The sequence below is a fragment of the Schistocerca americana genome, chromosome 11 (genome assembly GCF_021461395.2).
Source record: "Schistocerca americana isolate TAMUIC-IGC-003095 chromosome 11, iqSchAmer2.1, whole genome shotgun sequence".
NCBI lineage: Eukaryota > Metazoa > Arthropoda > Insecta > Orthoptera > Acrididae > Schistocerca > Schistocerca americana.
In genome coordinates this window covers 139,054,487-139,069,706 of record NC_060129.1, presented here as the reverse complement: position 1 = coordinate 139,069,706, position 15,220 = coordinate 139,054,487, and the positions used below count along the sequence as shown (strand labels likewise).

Genomic DNA, 15,220 nt, shown 5'->3' with positions numbered 1-15,220 from the left:
TCCTTTTTTCTCTCTCTCTCTGTCTGTCTCTGTCTCTTTGTCAGCCCATCGCCCGCTCAGGTACAGGTGGGAGGAAACTGGTGAGAATTGGTGACGACTGAAGCCATGGTCTGTTCCTGCCTTACACAGGACCCGTACCCGCACCCGCAGCCGTGGCCAGTCGTCGGCGCCAGTAGAGGAGGAGTCTTCGTCTGCAGATGACCTGTCAGTGAAGGCCAGCTCCGGGCGCCGGCGCTACACCTCTCTGGACAGGGGTGCCGCCAGGGACAAGGCCCCCAGCAGCAGCAACAACAACAACGGCAACGCACCGGAGGCCAACGAAGTCCTTCCGCCACCCAGGAGGTATGTACTGCAGATTCCTCTTCTGGCAGGGTCGCTAAATGGCCACTACACAGCAAACGCAAATAAAAAACTCCGTACGAGTAATCCACTAAATTACAGGCCATATCATTAAGGTCAGTATGCAACAGGATTGTGGAACTATTTTGTGTTCAATGAGGTGCCTCGAATAGAACGGTCTATTGACTCAGTCAACACGACTTTAGAAAATATCGTTCTTGTGAAACACAGCTAACTGTTTAATAACGCGAAGTGTTGAGTGCTATCGACAAAGGACTTAAAATTGATTCTGTGTTTCTACACTGAAGAGTCAAAGAAACTGGTGTACCTGCCTAATATCAAGCAGGGTCCCCGCGAGCATGGAGAAGTGCCTGCAACACGATCTGGCATGGGCTCGACAAATGTCTGAAGTAGTGCTGGAGGGAACTGACACCATGAATCCTGCAGGCCTGTCCATAAATCCGAAAGAGTACGACGTGGTGGGGATCTCTTCTGAGCGGCAAGTTGCAAGGCATCCCAGTTATGCTCAATAATGTTCATGCCTGGAGACTTTGGTGGTCAACGGAAGTGTTCAAACTCAGAAGAGTATTCCTGGAGCCATTCTGTAGCAATTCTGGACGTGTGGGGTGTCGTACTGTCCTACGGGAATTTCCCAAGTCCGTCGGAATACACAATGGACATGAATGGATGCATGTGATCACACAGAATGCTTACGTACGTCTCACCTGTCAGAATCGTATCTGGACGTATCAGAGGATCCATAGTACTCCAGCTGCACGCCCCCCACCATTACAGAGCCTCCACTAGCTCCAACAGACCACTGCTGACATGCACAATCCATGAATTCACGAGGCTGTCTCTATACCCGTACATGTCCTCCCACTCGAAACAATTTCAAACGAGGCTCGTCCGACCAGACAACATGTTTCCAGTCATCAACGATCCAATGTCGGTGCTGACAAGCCCAGGTGAGGAATAAAGCTTTGCGTCGTGCAGTCATCAAGGGTACACGAGTGTATCTTCGGCTCCGAAAGCCCATATCGATTATAGAATGAGATTTTCACTCTGCAGCGGAGTGTGCGCTGATATGAAACTTCCTGGCAGATTAAAACTGTGTGCCCGACCGAGACTCGAACTCGGGACCTTTGCCTTTCGCGGGCAAGTGCTCTACCAACTGAGCTACCGAAGCACGACTCACGCCCGGTACCCACAGCTTTACTTCTGCCAGTACCTCGTCTCCTACCTTCCAAACTTTACAGAAGCTCTCCTGCGAACCAAGCAGAACTAGCACTCCTGAAAGAAAGGATATTGCGGAGACATGGCTTAGCCACAGCCTGGGGGATGTTTCCAGAATGAGATTTTCACTCTGCAGCGGAGTGTGCGCTGATATAAAACTTCCTGGCGGATTAACATCCCTCAGGCTGTGGCTAAGCCATGTCTCCACAATATCCTTTCTTTCAGGAGTGCTAGTTCTGCTTGGTTCGCAGGAGAGCTTCTGTAAAGTTTGGAAGGTAGGAGACGAGGTACTGGCAGAAGTAAAGCTGTGGGTGCCGGCCGTAAGTCTTGCTTCGGTAGCTCAGTTGGTAGAGCACTTGCCCGCGAAAGGCAAAGGTCCAGAGTTCGAGTCTCGGTCGGGCACACAGTTTTAATCTGCCAGGAAGTTTCATATCGATTATGTTTCTTTGAATGATTCGCACGCTGACACTTGTTGATGGCCCAGCATTGAAATCTGCAGCAATTTCCTGAGGGGTTGCACTTCTGTCACGTTGAACGATTATCTTCAGACGTTGTTGGTCCCTCTCGAGCTAGATCTTTTTCCGGCCGCAGCGATGTCGGAGATTTCATGTTTTACCGGATTCCTGATATTCACGGTACACTCGTGAAATAATCGCACAGGAAAATCCCCACTTCCTCGCTACCTCGGAGATGCTGTATCCCATCGCTCGTGCGCCGACTATGGCACCACGTTCAAACTCACTTAAATCTTGGTAGCCTGCCAGTGTAGCAGCAGTAACCGATCTAATAACTGTGCCAGTCACTTGTTGTCTGATATAGGCGTTGCCGACCGCAGCGCCGTATTCTGCCTGTTTACATATATCTGTATTGGGCATACCTATACCAGTTTCTTTGGCGCTTCAGACACCGTAAGCGACTTGTAGTGAAATTCGTGCTTATGGAATAGTGTCTGAGATACGACTGAATTCATGATTTCCTGTCAGAGAAATCACAGATCGTGGTAACTGACGGGAAGTCCCTGAGTAAAAGAGAAGTGATTCCTGGCGTTCCCCAAGACGGTGTGATAGGCCCTCTGCTCTTGCTTATCAATTTAGAGGACAATTTGAGCAGCCGTCTTAGGTTGTTTGCAGAAGATGCTGTCATTTATCGTCTAGTAAAGCCATCAGAACATCAAACTCAACTGCAAAACTATTTAGGAAAGACGTGGATACGGTGCGAAAATCGGGAATTCATCCGAAATAATGGAAAATGTGAGGCCATACAAATGTGCTAAATGGAATTCGCTAAATTTCAGTTACACGATAAATCAATAAACTCTAAAGGCCGTAAATTCAACTAAATAACTATGAATTACAATTACGACCAAACTAAATTGGAAACATCACATAGGAAATGTTAAAGGGAAGGCGAACCGAAGATTGTTTTATGATGCCGAGCACATAGAAGATGCAACAGATCTAAGTACAGAGACTGCCAAAATTGTGCTTGTCCGTCCTCATTTTGAATACTGCTTTGCGCTGTAGGATCGTAAATATAGGATTTACTTAGTATACGGACAAAGTCCGAAGAAGAGCAGCACGTTTCGTATTATCGAGAAATAGGAGAGAGCGTATCACGGACATGATACCTCATTTGGAGTGGATGTCATTAAAACAAAGGCGTTTCTCGTTGCGGCGGAATCTTCTCACGAAATTTCAATCACCAACTTTCTCCACCGAATGCGAAAATATTTCGTTGACGTCTGTCTACCTAAGGAGAAACGATCGTCATAATACAGTAAAGAAAATCAGAGCCTGCACGAAAAAATATCGGCGCCCGTTTTTTCGTCGTGCCGTTCACATAAGAATACGAATTAAATATTCCAGAACTCGAATAGAGAACAGCTGCCGACAAGAGTAACGTAGAAGTAAATATCCTCGGAGTTGTGACGCAACTTAGATCACTTAATAAAAGAAAGTTTTCTGGTTCAGACTGTATACGAATTAGGTTCCTTTCGCAGTATGCTGATGCACTATACAATCGTTCGCTCGACGAAAGATCCGTGCCCAAAGACTGGAAAGTTGAACAGGTCGCACCAGTATTCAAGAAAGGTAGTAGGAGTAATCCACTAAATTACAGGCCCATATCCTTAACGTCGATATGCAGCAAGATTTTGGAACATATATTGTGTTCGAACATTATGAACTACCTCGAAGATAACTGTCCATTGACACATAGTCAACATGGGTTTAGAAAACATCGTTTTTGTGAAACACAACTAGCTCTTTATTCACATGCAGTGCTGAGTGCTATTGACAAGGGATTTCAGATCTATTCCGTATTTCTGGATTTCCGGAAGGCTTTTCACACTGTACCACACAAGCGGCTCGTAGTGAAATTGCGTGCTTATGGAATATCGTCTCAGTTATGTGACTGGATCTGTGATTTCCTGTCAGAGAGGTCACAGTTCGTTGTAATTGACGGAGAGTCATCGAGTAAAACGGAAGTGATTTCTGGCGTTCCCGAAGGTAGTCTTATAGGCCCTTTGCTGTTCCTATCTATATAACCGATTTTGCAGACAATCTGAGCAGCCGTCTTCGTTTGTTTGCAGATGACGCTGTCGTTTATCGACTCATAAAGTCGTCAGAAGGTCCAAACAAACTGCAAAACGATTTAGAAAAGATATCTGAATGGTGCGAAAAGTGGCAGTTGACCTTAAATGACGGAAAGTGTAAGGTCATCCACATGAGTGCTAAAAGGAACTCGTTAAACTTCGGTTACACGATAAATCAGTCAAATCTGAAAGTCGTAAATTCAACTAAATACCTACGTATTACTATTACGAACAACTCAAATTGGAAGCAACACACAGAAAATGTTGTGGGGAAGGCTAACCAAAGACTGCGTTTTATTGGAAATGATACAGGAACAATGGTAATTCATCGTTCTATAGCTTTATAACTTTATGTGCTTTTTTCAATGTATGCAGCCCTCTACTTAAAAGCTTTGTATACAACTTGTAGGTCTGAAGATGACCACCGTAGTGGTCGAAACCGGTCACCTTGATACACAAATCGTGATCAAGACTGATTTTAATAGTAAATAAACACAAGGACGGTTCCACTGAAAAGATCACGACCGATTTGCTTCCTCGTCCTTGAGACATTCCGAGCTCGTGCTCCTATGACCTCTATGTCGACGGGACGTCAAACGCTTACTTTCTTTGCACTGTGCGCAGGTTCCGCGGCCGCACGCTGGGCCGCCCGGAGGCGGACTCAGACGCCGCCGCCGCCCCCGCGCCGCCCCCAGAGGGCGAGCCGGTGCCCGAGGAGCGACTGCCCGCCTCCACGCGCTTCCCGGCGCGCACCTCCGCCCCCCAGCAGTCGCCCGCCGTCCGCCGCCCCAGCCTCGAGCTCGTCGACAGCTCCTCGTTCCGCACGCACCACGGTGGGGGCGGTGCAGCGCCCGCGGGGGGCGAGGAGTCCGCCCCCAGCTTCCCACAGCGGCTGCCCGCCGGGCCCGTGCGCTTCCTGGGGGTGACCCCCGAAGAGAACGGCGAGCCGGCCGCGGCGCCCCAGACCCACGGGCGCTACCGACCCAGGGGGCACTCGTCGACCACCACCACGACCAGCACGACCACGACCACGGCAGAGCCCGAGCCGGAGGAGGCGTCGACCAGGCCCACGAGGGGGCGCGGACCGCACATACGCCGGCAGCACTCGACCACCCCCATCACGGCCGCCCCGACCACAGAGCCCAGCACCACCACCACCACCACGACGACCACGACCACGCCTGAGCCGCCACCTGCACCAGTCGACGAAGTAGACCCCACCGCTGAGGCGCCTGCCGTACCCAGGTATGCTCTGCACGATAACAGCCCTATGTTGCTGTTGTGGTCTTCAGTCCTGAGACTGGTTTGATGCAGCTCCATGCTAATCTATCCTGTGCAAGCTCCTTCATCTCCCAGTACCTACTGCAACCTACATCCTTCTCAATATGCTTAGTGTATTCATCTCTTGGTCTCCATCTACGATTTTTACCCTCCACGCTGCCCACCAATGCTAAATTTATGATCTCTTGATGCCTCAGGACATGTCCTACCAATCGATCGCTTCTTCTAGTCAAGTTGTGCCACAAACTTCTCTTCTCCCGAATCCTATTCAATACCTCCTCATAAGTTAAATGTTCTACCCACCTAATCTTCAACATTCTTCTGTAGCACCACATTTCGAAAGCTTCTATTCTCTTCTTGTCCAGACTATTTATTCTCCATGTTTCACTTCCATACTTGGCTACACTCATACAAATACTTTCAGAAACGACTTCCTGACACTTAAATCTATATTCGTTGTTAACAAATTTCTCTTCTTCAGAAACGCTTTCCTTGCCATTGCCAGTCTACATTTTATTGCTTGTTTGGTTTAATTAATTAATAGGATATGAAGCAATTGGTATAAAGTATGCTTTTTCCAAACTTTCTATAAAAGAAAGTCTGCTATCAAGACATTGCTTTTGTCCAATTCCTTTATTAATGACTGAACGTTTCTAAAACTGAAGACACTCGTCCGTGCTCTGTACTGCAGTCGAGCTCTGGCAACGTCGTTCTCTGTTGATTGGCTGACTGTGTTTTGTGACGTCAGATGCGCAGAACGAACCTAAACTCGGCCGCCGTCATAAATGGCGCGCACTTTAACAGATAATCGAGAGAGACGTAACGAGCTGCGAAATGACAAGTCTGATGGATGGAAAAGAAACTCAAATCGCTCTCAACGGAATGGGTCACTGGACCTGGTGGGATACCAATTGCGAGCTAACATCCCAAAGATGTTCGGGCTCACTTACGGTTCCTCTTCGTCGAAATGTCTTGGCTCAAACTCGTATAGGGGTTGAACTGCAAGTGGCGCATTACACGCCCTAAACTAGACACTTGTGACCCTTTAGTTAAATTGTGTGCCTGATGACAAGTTTGCGAAATATAAAGTTAACGTAGCACATAATAACAGTAATAATACTATCGGGAACTACACTACTGGCCATTAAAATTGCTACACCAAGAAGAAATGCAGATGATAAACGTGTGTTCATTGGACAAATATATTATCCTAGAACTGACATGTGATTACATTTTCTCGCAATTTGGGTGCATAGGTCCTGAGAAATAAGTACCCAGAACAACCGCCTCTGGCCGTAACAAAGCCCTTGATGCGCCTGGGCACTGAGTCAAACAGAGCTTGGATGGCGTGTACAGGTACAGCTGCCCATGCAGCTTCAACACGATACCACAGTACATCAAGAGTAGTGACTGGCGTATTGTGACGAGCCGGTTGCTCGGCCACCATTCACCAGACGTTTTCAGTTGGTGAGAAATCTGGCAAATGTGCTGGCCAGGGCAGAAGTGAAACTTTTTCTGTATCCAGAAACGAGCGTACAGGACATGAAATATGCGGTCGTGCATTATCCTGCTGAAATGTAGGGTTTTGCAGGGATTGAATGAAGGGTAGAACCACGGGTCGTAACACATCTGAAATGTAACGTCCACTGTTCAAAGTGCCGTCAATGCGAACAAGAGGTGGCCGAGACGTGTAACCAGTGGCACCCCATACCATCACGCCGGGTGAACGCCAGTATGGCGATGACGAATACACGCTTCCAATGTGCGTTCACCGCAATGTCGCCAAACACGGATGCGACCTTCATGATGCTGTAAACAGAACCTGAATTCATCTGAAAAAAGGACGTTTTGCCACTCGTGCACCCAGTTTCGTCGTCGAGTACACCATCGCAGGCGCTCCTGTCTGTGATGCAGCGTCAAGGGTAACTGCAGCCGTGGTCTCCGAGCTGATAGTCCATGCTGCTGCAAACGTCGTCGAACTGTTCGTGCAGATGGTTGTTGTCTTGCAAACGTCCCCATCTGTTGGCTCAGGATCGAGACGTGGCTGCACGATCCGTTACAGCCGTGCGGATAAGATGCCTGTCATCTCGACTGCTAGTGATACGAGGCCGTTGGGATCCAGCACGGCGTTCCGTGTTACCCTCCTGAACCCACCGATTCCATATTCTGCTAACAGTCATTGATCTCGACCAACGCGAGCAGCAATGTCGCGATACGACAAACCGCAATCGCGATAGGATACAATAGGACCTTTATCAAAGTCGGAAACGTGATGGTACGCATTTCTCCTCCTCACACGAGGCATCACAACAACGTTTCACCAGGCAACGCCGGTCAACTGCTGTTTATGTATGATAAATCGGTTGGACACTTTCCTCATGTCACCACGATGTAGGTGTCGCCACCGGAGCCAACATTGTGTGAATGCTCTGAAAAGCTAATCATTTGCATATCACAGCATCTTCTTCCTGTCGGTTAAATTTCGCGTCTGTAGCCCGTCATCTTCGTGGTGTAGCAGTTTTAATGGCCAGTAGTGTAAATTAATGACAAATAAATGATGAAGGCCACACAGTTACGATCTGGTTAGAATATTGTTCATTGAGAAAGCAAAAGTGCTCGTATTTAGAGCTACTGTTAAACTCGAGCGCCGGCCGGAGCGGCCGTGCGGTTCTGGGCGCTACAGTCTGGAACCGAGCGACCGCAACGGTCGCAGGTTCGAATCCTGCCTCGGGCATGGATGTGTGTGATGTCCTTAGGTTAGTTAGGTTTAATTAGTTCTCAGTTCTAGGCGACTGATGACCTCAGACGTTAAGTCGCATAGTGCTCAGAGGCATTTGAACCAATTTGAACCAAACTCGATCGCATTTCCATTTGACACAGTTCCATCATTCGCAATCTACGCGAAAAGTTAGATATTACACCAAGCGCGCGGCTGCTCACCGCTCAGAGACTTAGCCCCGTGATACCACACAACGCGAAATTTTCTAAGTCGTTTCACATCCTAACTGCCCGGTGTCGCGTCTCAACGGGAACCGTCCACTTTGGTGTCTCCAGCCGAACTGTCGGCTTTCGCGTCTCCACCAGCACTGTCCCTCTGCCCGTTCCCGGCCGCGTTTCCTGTGCGACGAACCTCTTCTCTCAACTGACTAGTCCAGTTCCCTTTCCTGAAGCCGTCCGTCTGATTGGCTACAGCTTATTCTACATTTTAACATATTTAAATAATCAAAGCTTGAACACTTTCACGTTCTAGATAAAGTAACAATAATATCCATTACATAATAAACGTTCAGTTCTTTTACACAAAACCAATACAATTTCCTTCTTAACTTTGAATGTCACGGCCAGTAGCCTTGCACCAATGTGCTTTCTGGCAAATAAATAAAGAACAGAAGTAACTATTATGCACGAAACCTTACAACAAATATTCTGTTACCTAATGATTCAATAAGGTGTCATACTGTCATCGGTCAGTGTCTCTTGTGTGGAGAAAATGATGATCTGACGCTCAACTGGAAATACTGATAATTTAAATTTACTATATCTTTCAAACAAGTAAAGTTAGAGAGTGATATTTACAACGTTCGTCATTTTAATGATGTCCTTCTGTATGTAATGTCGATCGTTAAGATCGACTAAAGCGTTCGGTTTGTGGGACAAATGTTGCATGGCACAAGGGGAGCCGTAATATGACGTTTTTTGTTGCTAGGTGGGATCGCGTCAGAGATATGAAAATGAACTTTGTTTTTTTAAATGGGATGCTGTAGTTTGGTACTTATTTTCTGATAACGGCTATCGAGACGAATCCAAGGTTCTGTGAGGTCTTTGAAGGTCAACGAAGGTAACAAACTTGGCATGAACGTCCATTTACATAAGGTGTTAGAAGTGATCACCATTGGTACCAATGCAGTGCTGCATTCTTCTTATCATGGATTGAGTGGTATTCCTTTTCACATCGGCACTTATCGAAGCCCATGCTCTGAAAATTCTCTCTGGCATATCTTCAGGTGTAGTTGGAACGTTTTTATAAACAATGTCTTTTACGAATCCCCACAAGAAAAAATCCAGAGGCGTCAAGTCTGGCGAACGAGCAGGCCTCGACACATCTCCTCCGCGTCCAATCCAACGATTTGGCAATTGTCCTACAAACTCGTTTCTGGTCACCAGCGAAAAATGTACTGGACACCCATCGTGTTGACACCACACGATGAAATAGGGGCGTCTAATTCTGTCCTCCAGAATCCCACACGATACATTCACCGACCACGGTTTTTGGTGTGCAACTTGCCGCATCTAACATGGATTTTCAGTTGCCCAATAATGCATGTTACGCACATTAACATTTCCATGGTTTGTGAATGTAGCCTCGTCAGCAAATAAAATCAAATTAACGAATGTGTCATCCCTCTCAATCTGAAGTTGAGCACATCGTCAGAATTCAATGCGACGCATACAATCCGTAGCAGTTAATTCTTGGTGGAGACTGATGTGGTAAGGATGATATTTATGGCGATGCAGAACACGGACAATAATGGCTCATGCCAGATTCCCTTGCAATTTGACGCGAACTAACACAAGGATCTCGAACCGCAGTGGAAAGAGTACCAATTTCCGTTTCCTAGTTGGTAACTTTTCTTTGCCAGATATGTTTCCGAAGCGTTAAAGATCCACTTGTTCTCAATTCATCACACACATATTTAAATGTACGACGTATAGGGTGAGTAAGTTGGTGATATCTTTCAGCGTATAAGTCTCTAGCTCTGCCTGAATTTCGTTGGCATTCTCCGTAAACGAGAAGCGTACCTACTTGTTCTTCGAATGAATACATCATTCACATTCGCTTCATTCGACGATACTAGTCTTACCGGTAATATTAGTGTTGTACTGCGGAACCGTCGCATGGTGTTTGCATGTCAATAGCACGTTAGATGGATACGCCGTATTAGGCGAATATTTACTATTTGCACGATATACGACAGAGAATTGTCAGAGCATGTGCTTCGATAAATGTCGAAGTGATAAGGAATACCACTCAATCCAAGATAAGAAGATTTCAGCACTTTATGTAAATGGACGTTCATGCCACCTTCGTGACCTTCGTTGACCTACAAAGACCTTACTGTTACACATCCTTGGATTCGTCTCGATAGCCGCTATCAGTAAATAAGTACCAAACTACAGCATCCCATTTAAAAAAAACAAAGTTGACCTTCATATCTCTGAAGCGACCCCACCGAGCAACAAAAAACAGAACTCATATTACAGCCCCCGTTGTCCCATGCAACATTTGTCCCACAAACTTTTCAGCCACTATCATACGTCCGGATTTATTCTAGGTGGCAATAGTTAGTGACTCACCCTGTATACATATATGATCTCGCAAACAGGGTGCACATAAATCTGTGGTTGCTTGCTGATGATGCCGTGGTGTACGGTAGGGTGACAAAGTTGAGTATCTGTAGGTAGGTACAACACAACTTAGACAACATTTGCAGTCGGTGTGATAAATGGCAGCTAGCCCTAAATATCGCCAAATGTAAGTTACTGCGGACCAATAGGAAGAACAAACCTTTTATGTTCGGATAGATTATTACTACTGTCCTGGTTGACACAATTAAGTCATTTAAATATCTGGGGGTAATGTTGCAAAGCGATACGCGGTGGAATGAGCATATGAGAACTGTGATAGGGAAGGCTTGTGGTCGACTTTGGGTTATTGGGGGAATTTTGGAACAGAAGGCTTTTGATACTGTACCACACAAGCGGCTCGTAGTGAAATTGCGTGCTTATGGAATATCGTCTCAGTTATGTGACTGGACTTGCGATTTCCTGTCAGTGAGGTCACAGTTCGTAGTAATTGACGGGAAGTCATCGAGTTAAACAGAAGTGATTTCAGGCTTTGCCCAAGGTAGTGTTATAGTCCCTTTGCTGTTCCTTATCTATATAAACGATTTGGCAGACAATCTGAGAGCCGTCTTTGGTTGTTTGCAGATGACGCTGTCGTTTATTGACTAATAAAGTCATCAGAAGATCAAAACAAACTGCAAACTATTTAGAAAAAAATATCTGAAAGGTGCTAAAAGTGGCAGTTGACCCTAAATAACGAGCGAGGTCATCCACATGAGAGCTAAAAGGAACTCGTTAAACTTCGGTTACACGATAAATCAGTCTAAAAGCCGTAAATTCAATTAAATACCTAGGTATTACAATTACGAACAATTTAAATTGGAAGTAACACACAGAGAATGTTATGGGGAAGGCTAACCAAAGGCTGCGTTTCATTGGCAGAACACTTAGAAAATGTAACAGACCTACTAAGAAGACTGCCTACACTACGCTTGTCCGTCCTCTTCTAGAATACTGCTGCGCGGTGTGGGAACCTTACCAGGTAGGACTGACGGAGTACATCGAAAAAGTTCAAAGAGAGGCAGCAAGTTTTGTATTATCGGGAAATATGGGAGAGACTGTCACACAAATGATACTGGATTTGGGCTGGAAATCGTTAAAAGAAAGGCGTTTTTCGTTGCGACGGAATCTTCTCACGAAATTGCACTCACCAACTTTTTCCTCCGAATGCGAAAATATTTTGTTGACACCGACCTACATAGGGAGGAATGATCACCACGATAAAATAAGGGAAATCAGAGCTCGTACAGAAAGATACAGGTGTTCATTCTTTCCGCGAGCTATACGAGATTGGAATAATAGAGAATTGTGAAGGTGGTTCGATGGACCCTCTGCCAGGCACTTAAATGTGATTTGCAGAGTATACATGTAGATGTAGATGTAGAGTGGTTCACCTGTAGAGGACGCTGTGCGACATAATCTTTTCATTCTGTTGTGGAGTGTGCACTGATGTGAAACTTCCTGGCAGTTTAGAACAGTGTGCCGGACTGAATCTCGAACTCGGGACCTTTGCTGGCAGAGCACTTGCCTGAGAGAGGCGAAGATCACGAGTTCGAGTCTCGGTCCGACACACAGTTTTAATCTGCCAGGAAGGTTCGTATCAGCGCACACTCCGCTGTAGAGCGGAAATTTCATTCTGGAAACATCCCCCAGGCTGTGGCTAAGCCATGTCTCCGCAATATCCTTTCTTTCAGTAGTTCTGCAAGTTTCGCAACAGAGTTTCTGTGAAGTTTGGAAGGTAGGAGACGAGGTACTGGCAGAAGTAAAGCTGTGAGGAGGTGTATTTAGTCGTGCTTGGGTAGCTCAGTCGGCAGAGCACTTGCCTGCGAAACGCAAAGGTTCCGAGTTCGAGTCTCGATCCGACACACAGTATTAATCTGGCAGGAAGTTTCACAAGTGAGAAAATTTAGAGAACCGGTATTTGAAGCTGACTGGCGAACGATTCTACTGCGGCCAACATTGCGGTTGAGGACGACGAAGACAATTAGGGGTCATACGGAGACTTATAGACAGTGAAACCTTCCCGTCTCCTCTATACCTCTTTTGTTAATGATAACCTTCCCTTTTACAGTAAACTATGAAACCTTTCCTTAGGATTTCTATCTCTTGCTTAATAATAACAAATGAAATCTTCCCTTTGAAATTTATTCTCTTTCTCAATCTTCGCATACAAATTTAATTGCTGCTTATTAAAAGTGACTTTCTGATTATTTCGACGAAACATAGAATGTGTCGTCATCGTGGCCCTCAGTCGTTACCTGCAATAACCCAAAACTGTTCCTTACCTTTTTTACTGTTACTGGATAACCATCTGACTGCTACATCGAACTGCGACACGAATATACTTACTCTGTTTTACCATACTCTATTAGCTGCTGGTGGGCTTTCATAATAAGTGGCTGTATTTATTACCAAAGCCGACGTTATTCTTTAATAGCAAAGCTGACGTTATTCTTTAATTAATTTAACTGAAGTTACGTAATTCATAGTTAAACTATTTCTTGACCACACTAAAATTTTGCAAAGTTTTAAGTTGATGGTTTTTGGGATGGATTATAATCAGTAATGCAATGTTGCTAGCAAAAATTAATTATAGTCTGAAAGAAATGATTTTACAAACGTTCAAATGGGACTTACTTTTTACAATAATCTTACAACTAGCATTGCGCAAACATACCTTCAGTAGTCTTGAGTATCACAAAGAAAATAATTCAATGACATTAGTTCCTCTTATGATAATAGTTAGCTGATGTCTCTGTACATCCGTTTATAATCTCTTGTACATCACAGCTGGTGGCTGGCAGGCACACCGCTTCTCTCAACCCCTCGCTTCAGCCCTGCTGCCGACTCGCTTCACTTCTCGCTTACTGCTGACTTCCTACGAACGCTAAAGTGCGGTCTCTCCCGCCAACAATGCATTCTGGTGCAGACAATCCCTGCTACCGTTACAAAATGTATCGATGCGCGGTCTTTCCCGCTCTTTTCTTAAAATGTTTCCATACGCGGTCTCTCCCGCCCTTTTTAAAATTATAACAATGTGCGGTGTCTCCCGCCAGCAATACTTTGGTGCAGACATTCCCTGCTACCGGAATTATTTCCAACATGACAAATATTAATTATTCCTACTTAATACTATTAATAAAATATAAACATCTTTCATAAATTGTGATTTGACAATAAACAATAGAAATATACACGTCTTACAACAGTCTATGTAAATTGAAGGTGGAGAGGGGAAGAAAGGAAAGAAAAGGGAAGAGATCATTGCTGTCAGCTGCATTGGGACATTTCGCGGAATCTGTACCGGACCGAGATTCGAACCTGGAATCTCCCGCTTAGTTTTTTTTTCCGCCTATAAAAAAGTAAAAATATATATTTATTTTGACATACATAAAATGCATACAATAAGCCAACACAAATTTCTTCAGAGGCACTCACAGCAATATGGCAAGTTACCATTTATTTTCTGTTCCCATTTTTGCCCCCAGCAACTTGCAGTTATTTGCATTCAGGTAAGCACACCAGTGAAACACATGTTGTACATCTTACAGTTCCAATTCTTCACCTGGGGATAATGGAGCGAACTGTGCTTCTACAAATTCATCTGTAACTTCTGACAAAGTGCTTGGTTTCCGGTTAGGTTTTCGTCCGTTGTCTATCAATAATGCTTTTACTCCTTCATAGAAATCGTGACCCTCACATGCATGAACAGCAAGTCTGTACTCCATCTTCAGACAATCCAATAAACTTTTGCCTTCTCCTTCTTCTAGTTGTTTTTTTTTTTGTAACTTTTAATGAAGTTGGAGACATATTATTTAGACCACTCTGAATCTTCAACTCTTAACCTTTCTAATATCTCCTCCACTGTTAGTGCTGAGAAGCAGGAATCTATTATTGACATGTATGGCGTAAGACTAAATTCAGATGTCTTTGATGTGCTGGATTTTGAAAACTTATTTAATACCTCCTCTACTGCATTCTGAGCGCCTGGACACTTTGAAAGTGAATCCAGCAAGTCACCAAGTTTACCGGAATCACCGAAATGAGTTGCAATGCATGCCTTCAAAACATCTAGTCCTTTCAGTCGGAAATACGGAAGCGTCCGATCCCGCCCGTCTGCTTTGACCCATGACGTCACAAATATGACGGAAACAAAAAACAAACACACACTTTCCACAAGAAGCCTAATGACACTAACGGGACAAGCGCGGGAAATGGGGTGTTTTGGGTGGGGGGGGGGGGGGAGGGCAAACTAAATATAAACAAATTTAGACGCCTTGCGCAGCTACAACGTGTAAGTGAAGACAGCCATGCATGAATACCCACCCACCTCCCCAGGGGTCGTAACCCCTGCAACCCATAGAAGGT

General features: G+C 45.3%; 1 protein-coding gene across 1 annotated transcript in view; it reads left to right on the top strand.

The window, feature by feature from the left end:
- LOC124553392 (proteoglycan 4-like) overlaps positions 1–15,220 on the top strand; it is a 256,733-nt gene that overhangs the window by 209,567 nt on the left and 31,946 nt on the right. The window contains exons 7-8 of the mRNA XM_047127261.1: positions 130–342; positions 4,793–5,413. Coding sequence (XP_046983217.1) covers positions 130–342; positions 4,793–5,413 — 834 coding nt within the window. The remainder of the gene's footprint in view (positions 1–129; positions 343–4,792; positions 5,414–15,220) is intronic.